Consider the following 15826-nt stretch of genomic DNA (forward strand, 5'->3'; position numbering starts at 1 on the left):
ACCTTGAATAATTTAGTTCCCGGACTGGAAAAACGTTCTCAAGCTGAAGTTTAGGGGCTCAGTAAAAACTTTTAATTACATTTCAAAGATTTCATACAGTGCAACAGTGAATATTCGCAGCTAATATCCTCAATAGTCCATTTTTATCAAACGCTTAAGTGCATTTTCTTCCCCATGTTTTCTAGTCTTTTCGAGTTTCTAAAATAGGTTATGGACCAACAGGTTGAAATTTCTAGCTGTCTTGCTCTCCAGTTTTGGAAAAACGGGCGCCCACTGGCCTATTCTAGTCCCTGACTTCGGGGTAAGAAAGTAGGGGTCTTGGGAGGCAGAGGCAGGCAGATCTCTGTGAGTTCGAGACCAGCCTGGTCTACAAGAGCTAGTTCCAGGACAGGCTCCAAAACCACAGAGAAACCCTGTCTCGAAAAACCAAAAAAAAAAAAAAAAAAAAAAAAAAAGAAAGTAGGGGTCAGGACAGGGTGCCTAAGGAAAGGGAGGAGAAGCCACAGGGGCGGGGGGGACTACACACTGCACAAGAAAATGAAGTCAGAAACCCTGTCAAAAAAAAAAAAAAAAAAGAAAGAAAAAATAATGAAGTTAGGAGGAAGAAATAACCTAAGGGCGTGAGAAGCAGGACCCTCTCGTGGTGTCCGCACTCTGCCCCAGTAAGGAAGGCTCAAAGAAAGATGAGAGACTGACTCGAGAGGTCACGCTGGGAAAAGCTTGTGTGGGGGTTCTTGCTTCCATTGTATTGACAGTACTTGGGTGGATGTGAGGAGTAAAAAGATTTAAAATGATCTGTGGGCTCCGCCCTTCAGATGACTATGGACAAAATTGGGGGGCTCTAGCAATAAAGTGCAGGAAGTGAAGCCTAGCAGCACACAGTAAACCCAGAACTCGGGGGGGGTGGGGGTGGGGGAATCAAGAGTTCAAGGTCATCCTCTGCTACGTAGTGAATCAAACTCAGCCTAGGATGTGTCTGAGGCTCCGTCTCAAAACAACTGATAAGCTGAGACCAATAAAAGTAAGTTCAAAAGGAAACAAGAATAGACTACAGAGGTCAGTACAGAGATGGCTCCTACTCAGGATGGAAGAATATGGAGCAGCCGTGAGAAACAAGAAGGCTTCAGTTAGCTAGCACCTTCCAGATTGGCACCATGGCGTTTCCCAAGGCATGGGACCACTAAAAAAGGTTGAAAGCATCGCCCAGGCCATCATCTTAAGTAGGCAGTTTGACTGCCTTCTTCCCACTCCACGGGCCATGCCTCTCTGGATAGGCTTGGTGGAGGCTGGGAAGAAGCCCCTGTGGGAGCATCAACAAATTTTGGCAGTATGAGGCTGGTCACTGAAGTGGGCCTGGCCTTGGGTGTCTTCCTGACTGCCACCGCAGGGCGCCGCGACTAGGATGACACTTCACAACCAAGGACAAGGAAAACAAGGGCAGTTCATATTCCAGAGTACCGCTGGGAGACACCTGTTGTTCATCTGGGGGACAGGTATGTAAGTGGCATTGCTGCCTGGGGCTCAGCGCCTCCACTGCTGCCTCCGGGGCTCAGCTCAGCTGGCCTGAGGAGAGAGCAGTGAGGAACACACACCTCTCATTACTTTCCAAGCCAGTGGCTTTCTCAGCCTGGCTTCAGGGAAATGTTCCAGTGTAAGTTTGATTCACTTAGGATTGCACCCTCCACTGAGTCCCAGGGGAGGCCAACAGCTCATTCTTGTCTTCAGGGTCCCAGGCTAAAAGGAAAGGGAAAGAATAAAGAGCTGGGATCGACGTCACAGTTTTCCACTTCTCTGAGGAGGGCTCCTGACGGTGGCCCGACGCTGTCAGGACTCATTGCCTGCCTGCTTCACAGATGCTCAACTATGCGAACCAAATGAAGCCTGGTGTTTCTCCGTCTTAGTAGCTCCCAGAGAAGACGAACGCCCTGCAGAGTGCCCTGTTCCCATTTGTCCCCAAAGGCAGGGCAAAGCAGAGTAGTCCGGTGGACAACTCAGTCCCAAATTTAAGCAGGCATAAGAAATAAAGGGATAAAGAGCTGGGATCGCCGTCACAGTTTTCCACTTCTCCAAGGAGGGCTCCTGACAGTGGCCCGAAGCTGTCAGGACCTAAAGTCTCACGATGGAAAAGCAGGGGACAAGCAAACTCTATAGCAGCTCTTCTTCAGGCCTGAGGGCGGACACAGAGGGGCATCAGCGAGGGGCCGGCAGGGTCCTGTGGAGGTTGATCTTCAGGCCGTGACTGAGTACCAGGACCTAGTGAGGGGCCCAGATCTGGAAACAGGGAAGTCAGCACAGAACCTCCTCAGCAAGAGCCGTCCAAAGTTTCTTGTCTTCCCAGATAGGTCAGCGGGCCAGAAGCAGGATGGGTGTGTCGTGGTGGCATTGACAAGGGTACTCTCCTCCCTGCTCTACCCTCCCTGGCCCAGAAGAATGTGTAAAACCACAGCCTTTCTGTGCACCACTGGCTACCAGTGTCTTGAGTCCACCAGCTCAGGTCGGAGGCTGAGTTTCTTGAGGCTCTCGTAGCCCACCACGATGACGATAGTAGAGGGTGTAGCCGAGATGATTCGGGCAGAGAGGCCCTTCATGAGGCCCCAAGGCCCCTCTTCTGCCATCAGCTGTCTGAAGGTCAGGATGATGGAGCTCTTGCCTTCAACCTGGAAGAGTCACCACAGTAAGGGCTACCAGCTGTCTCAGTCACAACCGCTCTGCTCACCCACACTGTGCATCAAGACTCAAGTGGGAACTCTGCTTCTAGGGACAGCAGTGACTTCCTCCAAGCTCTGGTGACAGACTACCTGAGTTCACTTAACCCTTCCTACCCCATTTTCCTCACATAGAAAATGGTGATAATAGACCCTGTGTCACAAGCAAGAAAAAAAAGTAATACCAACCACAGAGCCAGGCGTGGTGGCGCACGCCTTTAATCCCAGCACTGAGTAGACATAGGCAGGCGGATCTCTGTAAATTTGAGGCCAGCCTGGTCTACAGTGAGTTCCAAGCCCGTCAGCGCTACATGGTGGAACAACAGACTACCAATAGTTGCCTGGCACGAGAGTGCTCACTGCCCTCAGGCAAGCTATCCAGCTCTGAATCTTTGGACTAGGTGCTCCTCTCCCTCTCAGGGAGGCTGTGTTCAATCCCCAGGAAGGCCCTCAAGCAGCCCCATCCATCCATGCTGTCTCTGGCCATCTCAATCCCTCTCAGTTCAGGGCTAGAAGCCCCACTGTTCAGTGCTGGTCACACAGCCAGTAGCCAGGTCAAGGATCTGTTTGCCCTTTTTCCCAACAGGTCCTATCTCTTTCCCCGTCTGCCAAATTACAACTATAGAGCCCACGTCAGAGCACTTCTGCTGCACACACACAGACCCCTAGTCACACGCTCCCTGTCCAGAGCACCTTCACAAGGCCATCCCAGCCCTGTCCACCACAGCCCCCTGCTGTGCCCTGCCTTCTTCAGCGCCCCTCCAACACCTCTTTTTCTCCTCTATCTCATCTCACCACTTGGCTTCCACAACCTCCTTTAGCCATGTCAAGGGCGTTTTCAACTTGGCCCTAGCCCACGGTCTAGCCCCACAAAGCAGAGACCTGTCTTTTCCCTGCGGTTGCCTCCTAAAACACCTGGGCAAGAACGGGGCCAGCCTTGGTTCTCCTGGATAAAGGACTGGAGGATGCGACTCCATCCCAATCAGATGCCAGTGCCTTTACTGTCCAATGTTGGAAGCATTCTTTCCTAGGGACAACAGTCCCCTAAATCTGTTGCCCCGCTCCTGTGGACATGATAGTAGCACAAAGATCGACTTTACCCCAACTGTTAGGGTTCCTTTCCTTCCTTCCTATCCTCACCATATCCCAGTGACCTTCCTCCCATATATCTTTTCCTGATATCCTACACCCTACATTACCCTAGTTACACATTGAAAGTCCCCCTAGGACTTGATCCAGTAAAATCCGCCCTTTGCATAGCATGTGCCATATTCAGACCCTATACTGGCCCTTTGCATAGCATGCACCATATTCAGACCCTATACTGGCCCTTTGCATAGCATGCACCATATTCAGACCCTATACTGGCCCTTTGCATAGCATGCACCATATTCAGACCCTATACTGGCCCTTTGCATAGCATGCACCATATTCAGACCCTATATCGGCCCTTTGCATAGCATGCACCATATTCAGACCCTATATCGGCCCTTTGCATAGCATGCACCATATTCAGACCCTATATTGGCCCTTTGCATAGCATGCACCATATTCAGACCCTATTCTTGGTGCTAGCTAATTATTTTCAGAGCTGACTGCAGACAGCGATTACAACCTCTGGGCAGCACCGAGTTGTCGGTATTTTGGATGAGTCTACACAAGTACAACCCGTGAAAGCTTCTTAAAACCATCTCAGTCTGCCGGGCGGTGGTGGCGCACGCCTTTAATCCCAGCACTCGGGAGGCAGAGGCAGGCGGATCTCTGTGAGTTCGAGACCAGCCTGGTCTACAAGAGCTAGTTCCAGGACAGGCTCCAAAACCACAGAGAAACCCTGTCTCGAAAAACCAAAAAAAAAAAAAAAAAAACAACCATCTCAGTCAGTGGCATGGTCAGTGCTTACCGTCAAGACTGAAGACATGAGTTCAATCCCCTGGAACCCACACGGTGGAAAGAGAAACCAACTACCTAAGTTAACCTCTGACCTCTACACGCACATTATAGTGTACACACACACACACACCAAAAAACAAAACAGAAACAAAAAAATCCCACAAATTTCTCAGCTGGCACAGTGACAGGTACCTTTAATCCCAGTACTTGGAGGGTAGAGGCAGGAAAAATCAAGAGTTCAAGGTCATCCCTACCTACAAAGTGGGTTTAAAGCCAGCCTTGCTGAACTCTGAGACTTTCTCAAAAACAAGAAAAGACCAACTACTGGGGCAACTTCCTGTAATCTCAGTACTTGGTATTAGGAATTCAAGGCTGGCCTCATTACAACCACAGCCACGAGGCCAGACTGAACTATAGGAACTCTGTCTCAAAAACAGGGCCAAGGGGCTGGAGAGATGGCTCAGCGGTTAAGAGCAGTGACTGTTCTTCCGGAGGACCTGAGTTCAATTCCCAGCAACCACATGGTGGCTCACAACCATCTGTAATGAGATCTGGCGCCCTCTGGCCTGCAGGCATCCATGGAGGCAGAATGTTGTATACATAATAAATAAATAAAATCTTTAAAAAAAAAAAAAAAAACAGGGCCAAAAAGCTGCGGACCTCAGAGTGCTTACAAAGCCCAGCACTTCTAAAAGCAGGTGTGAACCCCAGTACTCAGAGGTAGAGGGTCAGGATTCAAGGGGCTAGTTATAGAGCCCAATCGAACTGGGGTACAGAAGGACCTGTCTTTAAGGGTGGGGAGAAAAAAGGGCCAGCAAGATGACTCAGTCAGTAAAGACTCCTGCTGCCAGGCCTGACAACCCGAGCTTGATTCCCAGGACCCAAGTTTTCTTCTCGATTCTGCTCATACCATGTCAATCTCATTTACACACGCATACGCACACAATAAATAATACTTTTGAAAGGAAAAAGGACATTTTCATCTCTCTTCCCATTTTTTTCCCAGTCTTGCTTCCTCCTCCCTCCTCCCAGATCACAACTTTAAAAGATCACCTCTTTGACTTCAGTCTCTCATTTCCCATGGATTCATGGCCAAGTGGAAAAAATCAGAGACTTCTGAAGTCAATATGAAGCAGTAATTTTAATCACCACAAGCCTGCAAGGCAAGGAAGCATGGCGGCTTAGGGCCTAGGCTAGCAGAGTATGGAACAGATTTCAGCTGAAGCCTAGAAGAAAGCAGGAAGAATTCCCAGAGGCTGGAGATGTAATGGGTAGAGAAGTACAAGGTGCAGACAGTAGGAAAACAGACGCTTTCAAGCGCTCAGCTGGTAGCTGCACAGATAAGCACAGGAAGGGACTTGCATGGTCACAAGGCTGACTAGACATCAGGGTTATGGCACACTGAGGTCACTGGACACTGGAGGCCTACAGTTCTTGCTTCTAATCTCTGAGTCAAGGGCGGGAAGGAGGCAGTGTTACCTGCACACGGGTTCGGATGACATCCATAGGGTTGGTGAGGACGGAGGCAGTGGCTGCAGCCAAGGGCCCAGAGACGGCTTGGAAGACAATGTGAGGGCACTCCTGAGGACACAGGCGCGACAGCTGCTCTGGAATCCAGGGAAAGACAACGCCTCAAGATACAAGGTACCATCCACCTACCCTCACAGTGCCTCTGCAACCAGGACAAGCCCTCAGCCCTCTGTCATCTTGGGCCTCTCCACTGCATCCTTTGCTGCAGTTTTTGTCTGCATCTGCCAAAATCCCTAACACCCATCTCTGGGGCTTTTCAGGAGTCACTGTGGACACATCACCCATCTAAAAAGGACAAGACTCGGGAAGGGCTTTAAAACTCTTTGCTTTCTGCTGTAAAAACAAGAGCACATACTAAACGTTGCCTTAGGTGGCCTTCTAGTAGGAAACACTTAAACCACATGATTAGCCAGGCAGGGCACGGTAGCTCCGGCTTGTAATCTCGGCACCCAGAGGCTGAGGCAGGACTGCTGAGTTTGCCAGCACATGCCAGCTAGAGCTTTAGTGTGAGGCCCTGTCTCAAATTACTAAAAACCATGACCCTGATCCACAGTGGTCTCTACAGAAGGGACTGGGTGACTGCCATGGATAAGAAGGCTGTTCGTTACACACTGCAAACCTTTTCCTTTGGGGGTTGGAGGAAGCTCAGGCTGGCCTGGAACTCAGGATGGGGTGAGGATGAGGTCTGCTCCTCCGAGCACTGGGATTACAGACATGCGGCACTACAGCTGGTCTCCACGGGGCCAGGGCAGGTTCCGAGGGCTTCATACATGCCAGGCAAGCACTCTGCCAATTCAGCCACATTCCTACCCCTTCAAATTCATTTGGAATTTTTGGCTATGTAAATATTTTTACAAATATAAACAATATCAGAATGGAAGTCTTACCCTACAGTGAGGACCAGTTTATTCCAAGAAAGAAAAATGGACTGGTGTGATGGAGCATGTCTTTAATCCCACCACTTGGGAGGCAGAGAGCAGCAGATCCCTGGATTCAAGGCCAGTTTCAAATATCCAGAGCTACACAGAAAAATTGCCTCAAAGAAACAAAACAAACAAAAGCTGCAGCAAGGCATGGTGATCACTTGAAAGACAAGGGTATGATGGCCGGGAGTCTAAGGTCCTCTTCAGCTACAGATGAGCTCCAGGCCAACAGGACCAGGAGTCTAAGGTCCTCTTTAGCTACAGGTGAGCTCCAGGCCAACTTAGACTACATGAGGCTCTGGCTCAAGAAAACAAAAGGGGTTCAGTTAGCAGAGTGCTCACCTAGCATACACGGAGCCTAGAATGTGTAATGCCTAGCACGCACGGAGCCTAGAATGTATAGTGCCTGGCACACACGGAGCACAGAATGTGTAGTGCCTGGCATACACGGAGCCTAGAATGTACAGTGCCTGGCATACACGGAGCCTAGAATGTATAGTGCCTGGCATACACGGAGCCCAGAATGTATAGTGCCTGGCACACACGGAGCACAGAATGTGTAGTGCCTGGCATACACGGAGCTCTGGGTTGATCCCCAGCACATAAACACAGGCATGGTGGCACACACCTAACTCCAACACCCTGGAAGTAGACACAGGAGGACCAGGAGTTCTAGGCTACATGAGATTCTATTTAAAAAAAGAAGAAGAAAAAAAGTCAGGCATAGTGATGCATGCTTATAATTTTTATAATGTCAGCCATGTCTCACAGAACAAGAGCATTAACACCAAGGCCTATTTCTCACAGTCCCACTGGGAAGTGTGCCTGCAAATCAGTTCTCTGCTTTACTCTCTTCTGAGGTGAAAGACACGTGCTCATTTATTTAGTCAACAAAGATCGAGTGAGTACCATGGGTTGACCAGCCTGGGTTTCAAATTCTTGCCCTCAGGAAGCACACATTCTAGTAGGAGAGAAGGAATATTAATCAAAAAGTAAAGCATATAGCTATGTTTAAGGTGCATACTATAGCTAAAATAAAGTGGTGAAGAAGACAGGAATGCCAAGGGTCGGGGGGTGGGGGGGACAGGCTGGGATTTTAAACGCAGCAGTCCGGCACTTCTTGAGAAACAAAGGGTAGAAACTACCTGGTGGTGGGAATATAAGCCATGTATGCCTGGGCAAAAAGGTTTCCAAAGACAACATCTATCAAAAGTGCCAGGTAGTGGCATGCCTGCGGGGTTCAGAGGCAGCAGAGCAGGACGTGGGGCAGAACAGCTGGAGCAGTGAGTGAGACTCGAGGTGACTAACCAAGGATCCCGAGGACACTGGAAGAATTTAGTCTTTTATGCTAAAGATTTCCACTCAGATTTTCTCTTCTACAGCCCTTAAGAATTCTTTTTCAGGTGCTTAGTTCTGGTAGTTTGTGGCTAGGTCGGTGAAGGTTGGAGATGTGGGAAGACAGGGTTGACAGGCAGAAGCTACTTCAGTCTCGGCTGACATGGCAAAGTTCTTCAAGCCTGGCGGAGCCACCTCTTGCCCAGTTCCTACCTGTGTTTTGTCCCAAAGTCAAGCATGCCAACAGAAACAGGGTGACCTGAAGTCTGCCTCAGGGGTGCCCTTTTCTCTGGAAGAAGGCATTTTGCAGACAATAGACTGCAGCATCAGGATCTGCACTGTCTGCCTCCTGGGCCCGTAGGCATGGCCCCAGGCCTGCGTGCTGCACAGGACTCAGTTCCAGCTCTCACTCTGTACACCTGCACTTTCCTGGAGAGAGTTAAGAGGGTAGGACAGAGTCCGTGTTGTCTTGCCTCTTTATTATTCGTTCAACAAATGTTTACTGAGCACCTAAATCTACAGGCAGAATAAACCCAGGCTGACTCAGTTTGACTGTCTTCTGGCTAAGTGACTTTAGACACCAGTAATAAATGGATATTTATTTAATGTTTGTTAACTGCCAGGCATTATGGTAAACATGAGATCCATTCAGAGAAAGAAGAGCCACACATGTGGTGCATCCCTTTAATCCAATGCTTGGGAAACTCTACATAGGAAGGCCAGGCCAGGGGGTCTACACAGAGACAAATAAAACAAATAAAAAACAGAGAAATAGCCGGGCGGTGGTGGCGCACGCCTTTAATCCCAGCACTCGGGAGGCAGAGGCAGGCGGATCTCTGTGAGTTCGAGACCAGCCTGGTCTACAAGAGCTAGTTCCAGGACAGGCTCCAAAACCACAGAGAAACCCTGTCTCGAAAAACCAAAAAAAAAAAAAAAAAAAAAAAAAAGATTCTAATTAGAATCTAGAGGTTGGGGGTATAATAACTGCAAACCGAAGTGTCCAGAAGGCGTAAAGGAGCTAAAAGAGAAACAGCCCTCTTTCCAACAGGGTAAAGAAGTTCTTGCTGGGTGCAGTGTCACGCATCTTTAATCCCAGCACTCAGGAGACAGAGGCAGGCAAATCTCTGTGAGTTCAAGGTCAGCCTGTTCTACAGAGTGAGTTTCTGGACAGCCAGGACTATGAACAACCTATAGCTTAAAAAAAAAAAAAAAAAAAAAAAAAGTTTTGCTTTGTTATTTAACAAAGGTGACATATAAACTGAGGCCTGAAGCATGAGAAGCCAGCCACAAGAAGAGCAGAAGAGAAGGTACTCCAGGCAGAAGGTTCTACCACTGAGCCATATGCCCAACTTTGGGCAACAGAGGCAGGAGGATCACAAAGCCAAGGCCTGCATGGACTACAGAACAAGTTCAAGTCCAACCTAGCAACTCAGTGAGATGCTGTCTCAAATCAAAAGTATAAACAAGGGCCAGTATGTGGCTCAGTTGGTAGAGCTTACCTAGCATAGCTGAAACATGGCATAAACTAGACGTAATGCAAGCCTTTAATCCCGGCATCCAGAAGGTAGAGGAAGGGGGATTAGAAATTCAAGGTCAAGCAGCCTGGCCCACACATCTATCAGGTAAGCTAGGGCTATATAGCGAGGCCTTATTTCAGAAAGAAAAGAAAAATAAGGTCACCTTCAAGAACATAGTGAGCTGGAGGCCAGCATGGGATACAAAGTAAAGACCCTGTGTCAAAACCAAGTTGGGCATAGGACACGTGCCTGCCGTCCCAGCATCGGATGGATGGAGAGGCAAAAGGATCATAAGCTCGAACTCATTCTTGGCCTCTTGGGTGCAGAACAAGCTGAAGGTGGTGGGCACATGCCTGTAATCCCAGCACCAGGTAGGTAGAGGCAGCAGGATCAGTAGTTTAAGGCCAGCATGGGGTACATAAGCCCCACTCAAAAAAGAAAATGAAACAAAAACAAATAAAAAAAAAAACACACACATAAACTTCAAGAGCAAACACAAAATTAGCTAAGTGTGGTGGTGTAATTCCAACAGCATAAGAGACAAAGGCAGGACCTTATAGAAAAATAAAATTTAAGCTGGGCATCTCTTCTTGTACCCTAGTACTTTACAGACTGAAGCAAGAAAATTCCTGGGAGTTCAAGGTCAGCCTGAGCTACAAAGTGAGTTTCAGGTTAGCTTGGGCTGTAGAATAAGATCCTATTTTAAAAACAAAACCAAAACAAAAAAATTTTAAATTTAATTTTAAAGAGTCAGTGACAGAGTTCAATGGCCACGTTTTTATCATTGGGTAGGGTGCACGAAGCCTAGTGCTTCAGCCCTCACACTACAGACAGAGCCTGCAGGGTCGGCTGAGACCTCTGCACAGGTTTGGCTGACAATGCTACAGAGTGTGGGCACACGGGGAAACATAGCTCCAAGTATTCATGAAATCAAGTGAGGGCCAAGGCCAACAGCAGACTCCTGGGAACTTGCTCTAGTTCTATTTAGTCTGGCTTTTCTGCAGTGCTAGGGATTGAGCCTCAGGGCTCACACATGCTAGCCAGGCTCTCCTCAACTGAGCGACATGCCCAGCTTTCCTCAGAGTCTGCTGATGTAATCCCAGCACTTACGGAGCAAAGCACTGCTGTTAGCTCTACAGTGTTGGACTAGAGTGAGTTCAAAGACAGTCTAGGTTAAACGGGGAGACCCTGGCTCACAAAAACACAAGAACAAGCAATGATTGGCAGAATGTACTCCCAAAGGACAGTGCAGGGCTCAGTTTTACCACGAAGCCTAGAAGGAATGCTATGATTAAGTAGAAGAAACAGAGCTAGTAAGACTAGGGTTCAGCTGGGTTTGGCAGAATGCAGCTGTGATCCTGCACTCAGTGGGGCTGATTTGATACCCTCTCTATACTCATCTCCACTCTAAAAACACAGGAACGTCAGTGAGTGTTCCCCTTCCCAGGCCCTGCTTACCTGCATAGAAGTGATAAAAGGGCCACCACACAGCACTGTTTGGGATGTATGTTAGCAGTGAGGCCACATAGCCTCGGTAGAAGCCTCGAAGCCCATCAGCCCGCAGGATCTGTCTGATGATGTCCTTAGTTTGGCCAAAAGCAATGAGCCCTTGTCCCTCTAGGTTCCCAGGAACTTGGAAGCGACCCATTTTCTCGCCCTTGCGCTGCATCATCAGGTGCTGGGAGACCACATCTATGGGCACTGTGATGCTCTGGGCCACGAGGGAGGCCGAGCCGCCAGCTACCAGCGATTTCACTGTGTTACTCTGGCTGTAGTCGGCTACAAATTTCCGGGTAAGCTCATAAGTGGTGACATAGCATTGGCCAGAGATGAGCGTGAAGGTGTTGACCAGGAAGCCCCGGTAGAGGCCAGCCACTCCCTCTGCTCGCAAGATCTTGACAAAGGCATCAAATGTCCCATGGTAGAGGCTCTTGCCCTTCTGAACCTGCAGCCGGGTGCGAATGAGGGTGAACGGGTACACGCTAACGCGGATCATCATCGTCATCGCCACACCAAACACATAGAACTTCTTCTTGTCCAGGTGTTCCCACTCGATGATCTGGATGTTCCGCTTGTCCTCCATTGTGCCCGAAGACCTAGGATGGGGCAGGTAGGGGGATGTGAGGACTCCGTTTCCCTCCTGCCTAGGTTTCAATGTCACCCCCTCAGGCTGTATCTCTTGGGATACTCACCTCAGCAAAGCCTAGATTGCCTGGCTCTGTACACCCGCAACCCAGAGCAACCCCTCTGCACTTCTGTCTTTGACCAGTCTTTCCAACTCAGAGTTCTTCAGAAGTAATTCCTCACCACATGACAAGGCTAGATCACTCAGCCCCTACTCAGCCCGGAGGACTATCCATTCTGAATTTTGTCTCTGCATAGGTCTTGGCATCAGAGCTCTGAACACGGAGCATTCTGTTTTACTTGCCTGGGTACGCTTAGGATGCTGTGGATAGTCCATCCACCTGGCACAATGTAAGGCCTACAGGGCTAACAGGATGTCACTAAGTGTGACACGGAGACCGGAATGCTCCTGGTTCCTCTGAAGAAGCAACCACCTTTGTCCTTTCATCCCCAGTGTGAGTCACCTTACAATTTTGCTGCCTCTTACCTCCCTCCTGCCCCCTATGCTGGCTGCTCTGACTGCCCCTGCCTCACCCTCACCATAGTTTCTATTCTCTCTAGTCTACATTAGAAGAAAGTGTGGGGAAGAGTGCAGGCAGGGACCTCACTACAGGGCATTCCCAACTACCTCCCCACTCTCCAGGGAAAGGAGTCTAAAAGTCGGGAACAGGGCAAAGATCAGAGTCCTCTTTGGCCATTAGCTAACGCAGGAAGACAGCTGCCTGAACGGTTTCTCGGAGAACCCAGAAAGCTGCAGGACCTGCTTGAATCTGGGCTGCTAACCCTAGTCGTACAAACCATAAAACAACAACGAAAGTGTCTGGTCAGTGAGGAAACTGACGACCATATAATGCCTCGAATGTAACCAGCCGGGAGCCACACAGCCGCTTGGCGGTCTCTACTCCACTGTGCCTCCTGGGCCACAGTTTCTCTGTTCAATTCACTAAGTCCTCCATGGGAGGCAGTGCCAATGCTCTCATGCTGGTTCAGTTCTCTCAGCTCAGTTCAAGTTCAGAGTCAGCTAGGGCTGCGGAGCAGGCATGCTCTCATCACAAGACAAACACAGTAGGGCTCAATCAGGGGCCTCCTGCTGGGCACGCACAGCCAGCATGCAGTGCAGGTCAGAAGGGCAGAGCAATCAAGTATTCTGTCCCAAGACCTGGTTTCCTGGGCACCTTCTTAACCTGTCAAGCTGAATCAGCCTGTACCGGCCATTTCTAACAAGCAATCCTAAGGTAGGACCCACTGCTCCATTTCCCCTCTTGCCTTCATCTCTCACTTGTATCAATTACTACAAATCCTCTGAAGGAAGCCAGGACAGGTAATTCCTATGTCAGGTATCAGGAGGAGCCACTAAAGCTCAGAACTCAATCAATAAGGCACCATATTAGAAGGCTAAGAGGAAAAAGAAGTTTCTCCCCAAACAGTGGGATCTCAGCTTGCTCACTGTCTATAACCTCCAGATAGCCTGCTGAAATACCCGTTTCTCCTGTTTGATTTACTGGAAAATCCTCTTTGCAGAAATCTGAATACAAACATTCTTCAGCCTTCCTTTCTCCTGGTTCATCCAGTCCAACTTCTTCAGGACCCTTTGTCAGATCCTTCCTTGTGTACACAACTCCAGTTCTGGAATTTCTGGAACCTTTAAAACTGTTCATGGGGCTGGGGACACAGCTCAGTCGACAGAGTGCCTGCCTAGCATGTACCAGGCCCTAAATTCAATCCCCATCATTGTGCAGCTGAGCAGCAGTGGCGCACGCCTTTAATCCCAGCACTTGTGAGGCAGAGATCTCTGTGAGTTTGAGGCCAGCCTGGTCTAAAGAGCGAGTTCCAGGACAGGCTCCAAAGCTACAGAGAAACCCTGTCTCAAAAACCCTCTGGAAAAAAACAAACCAAAACAACAACAAAAAAGAGCTGTGGCCGGGCGGTGGTGGCGCACGCCTTTAATCCCAGCACATTGGAGGCAGAGGCAGGCGGATCTCTGTGAGTTCGAGACCAGCCTGGTCTACAAGAGCTAGTTCCAGGACAGGCTCCAAAACCACAGAGAAACCCTGTCTCGAAAAACCAAAAAAAAAAAAAAAAAAAAAAAAAGAGCTGTGGTGGCCCAGGCCCATATCCCTAGCATTTGATAGGCAGAGGCAGAAAAATCACAAGTCTATAGTCATCTTTGACTATATAGCAAGACCAGAGCCAGCCACGGTGACAAGAAACCCTGCCTCAAAAACAAAACGTTGTTTGTGAATTGTTAAGTCCTTTCTTTGCATCTGGGATTACCCAGATTGGCAGCATTTATGCTCGAAGCTATCAAATGAAACGAAAGACAGACTAGGGCAAGCACGTATATCTCCTGTCACTTCCACAGCCAGACTGTTCTCTTGGTTTTGTTGTTGCTGCTGCTTTTGTGTTTGTTTTGTATGGGTCCATGTGGCCCATCCTCCTGTCTTCACAACTTCCTAAATGCTGGGATTACAAATGTGCGCCACCATACCCTTGTCCAGTTGATTCAGAGTTGGCACCAAGAAAAGGGCTTCCTGCATTTTACCAAGTGGGACAGTATTTTGTTAACCGCCAAGTGTTTCTCTTACTGCACAAAGTTCTACTGAGCAGTGATGCTCTGAGCCCTCACCACCCACAGTGATCCACAGATCAGCCGTACGAGAATTACCTGGAGTTGCCTATACAAGTGCAGAGCCAGGCGTGGTAGCACGTTTGTCACGCCAGCACAAGGAGGCCGAGGCAAGAGAAACAGGAGTTCACAGTCAGCCCCGGTTGCACAGCAAGACCCTGTCTTGCTGGGGAAAGGAGATTTCAGGCTTCTCTACACCTGCTGATTAAGAATAACACTGACATCTCTAGATGGTTTATATGGATTATCAAGGTGTGGGGAGCATTGTTTTAATTATTAGAGTGTCAGTTTTATAAGAATAACTGTTCTCAGGGTCCAAGATCCTTAGGTAGGTTAAGAGCCCTCTGACTCCATCTTGGATCTGGACACAATAATGACCAATTGGTTCATTCCAGTTTTTTCTGTCGACCACATCAGGTTGCCTTGTACTGGTCCTGACCAGACAGACACCCAAGGGCTGCAATCTTCAGACAGAACAACACTAACCAGCACCCTCTTTCCTTCCTGCCCTCTCTGCCCCACCAGGCTCTGCATTCTGGGAGCTGTCACCCACTTGAACGTCAACGTGTTGTGCCGGAATACCTGTCGCGCTGCCTATTCATTGCCCTTCCCTAGGTCCTGGCGGTGTTTCCTCCCACTTCAAGACAGCCTCCTCCCTCCGGCACGGTGAGGTTCCCACCCAGTCTTAGTCCTCAGTGTAGGTTTCCACGTGACCCCTCATCCAGACACAACATGGCAATGCCCTCCAGGTACTCCACGGGACACCCTCCTTTATGCACCTTCTGTCCGGCTCTTGCATAGCCAGTTCGGGGTCCCTGGGTATGCTCCTCGCCATGCTTCGCTAGTTGTCAGATTCTCATGCTCCTATGCCAGAAAGCCTCGCCGGACTTGCCTTTCGTAGCCAAAATTGCAGGGCGGCCTCCCATGGCGATGTAGCCCCGCAGAGCAGACGTCCGCTGCCTCCTCGACAAGTCGGTCCTTAGGTACCTCTGATCCCTCAAAGCACCCAAGCACCGTTGTCGCTTACCTTCTCAGACCTCGGCGGCTCGGCCGCGTCTGAGAACTCCAGTCCTGGACTCCTAGACTGCGGTCCCCGCACTACCCTCCATTCCCAGCGACAGCCAAACTCGGTTCGCATCTTCCTCCATCTCGACAGGGATCCTTGTACTGCCGGAA

At 49.4% G+C, this 15826-nt stretch overlaps 1 protein-coding gene across 4 annotated transcripts; it reads right to left on the minus strand.

The window, feature by feature from the left end:
• Positions 1–59: 59 nt before the first annotated feature.
• On the minus strand, positions 60–15826 carry Slc25a44 (solute carrier family 25 member 44). 4 transcript variants are annotated; one of them, XM_057794123.1, is made up of 4 exons: positions 15678–15825; positions 11359–11996; positions 6075–6202; positions 60–2657 (listed from the first exon to the last, which is right to left on the minus strand). In XM_057794123.1, exons 2-4 carry the CDS (start codon positions 11981–11983, stop codon positions 2466–2468), a joined length of 945 nt encoding a protein of 314 aa, XP_057650106.1. In that variant the 5' UTR covers positions 11984–11996; positions 15678–15825; the 3' UTR covers positions 60–2465. The 4 variants fall into 4 exon arrangements, with proteins under 4 accessions (XP_057650106.1, XP_057650105.1, XP_057650107.1 ...); XM_057794122.1 differs by having other exon boundaries at positions 15430–15825; XM_057794124.1 differs by having other exon boundaries at positions 2522–2657; positions 6075–6197; positions 15430–15826.

This window comes from Chionomys nivalis, chromosome 18 (genome assembly GCF_950005125.1).
Source record: "Chionomys nivalis chromosome 18, mChiNiv1.1, whole genome shotgun sequence".
NCBI classification, from domain to species: domain Eukaryota; kingdom Metazoa; phylum Chordata; class Mammalia; order Rodentia; family Cricetidae; genus Chionomys; species Chionomys nivalis.

Coding starts and splice junctions, on each gene's coding strand:
- Slc25a44 (XM_057794122.1), bottom strand. CDS start 15,485: ATGGCGAGGAGCATACCCAGGGACCCCGAACTGGCTATGCAAGAGCCG. Junction 11,997..15,429: donor ATGCAAGAGCCGGACAGAAG/GTGCATAAAGGA, acceptor GCCCCATCCTAG/GTCTTCGGGCACAATGGAGG. Junction 6,203..11,358: donor CTTTTATCACTTCTATGCAG/GTAAGCAGGGCC, acceptor CCTGGATTCCAG/AGCAGCTGTCGCGCCTGTGT.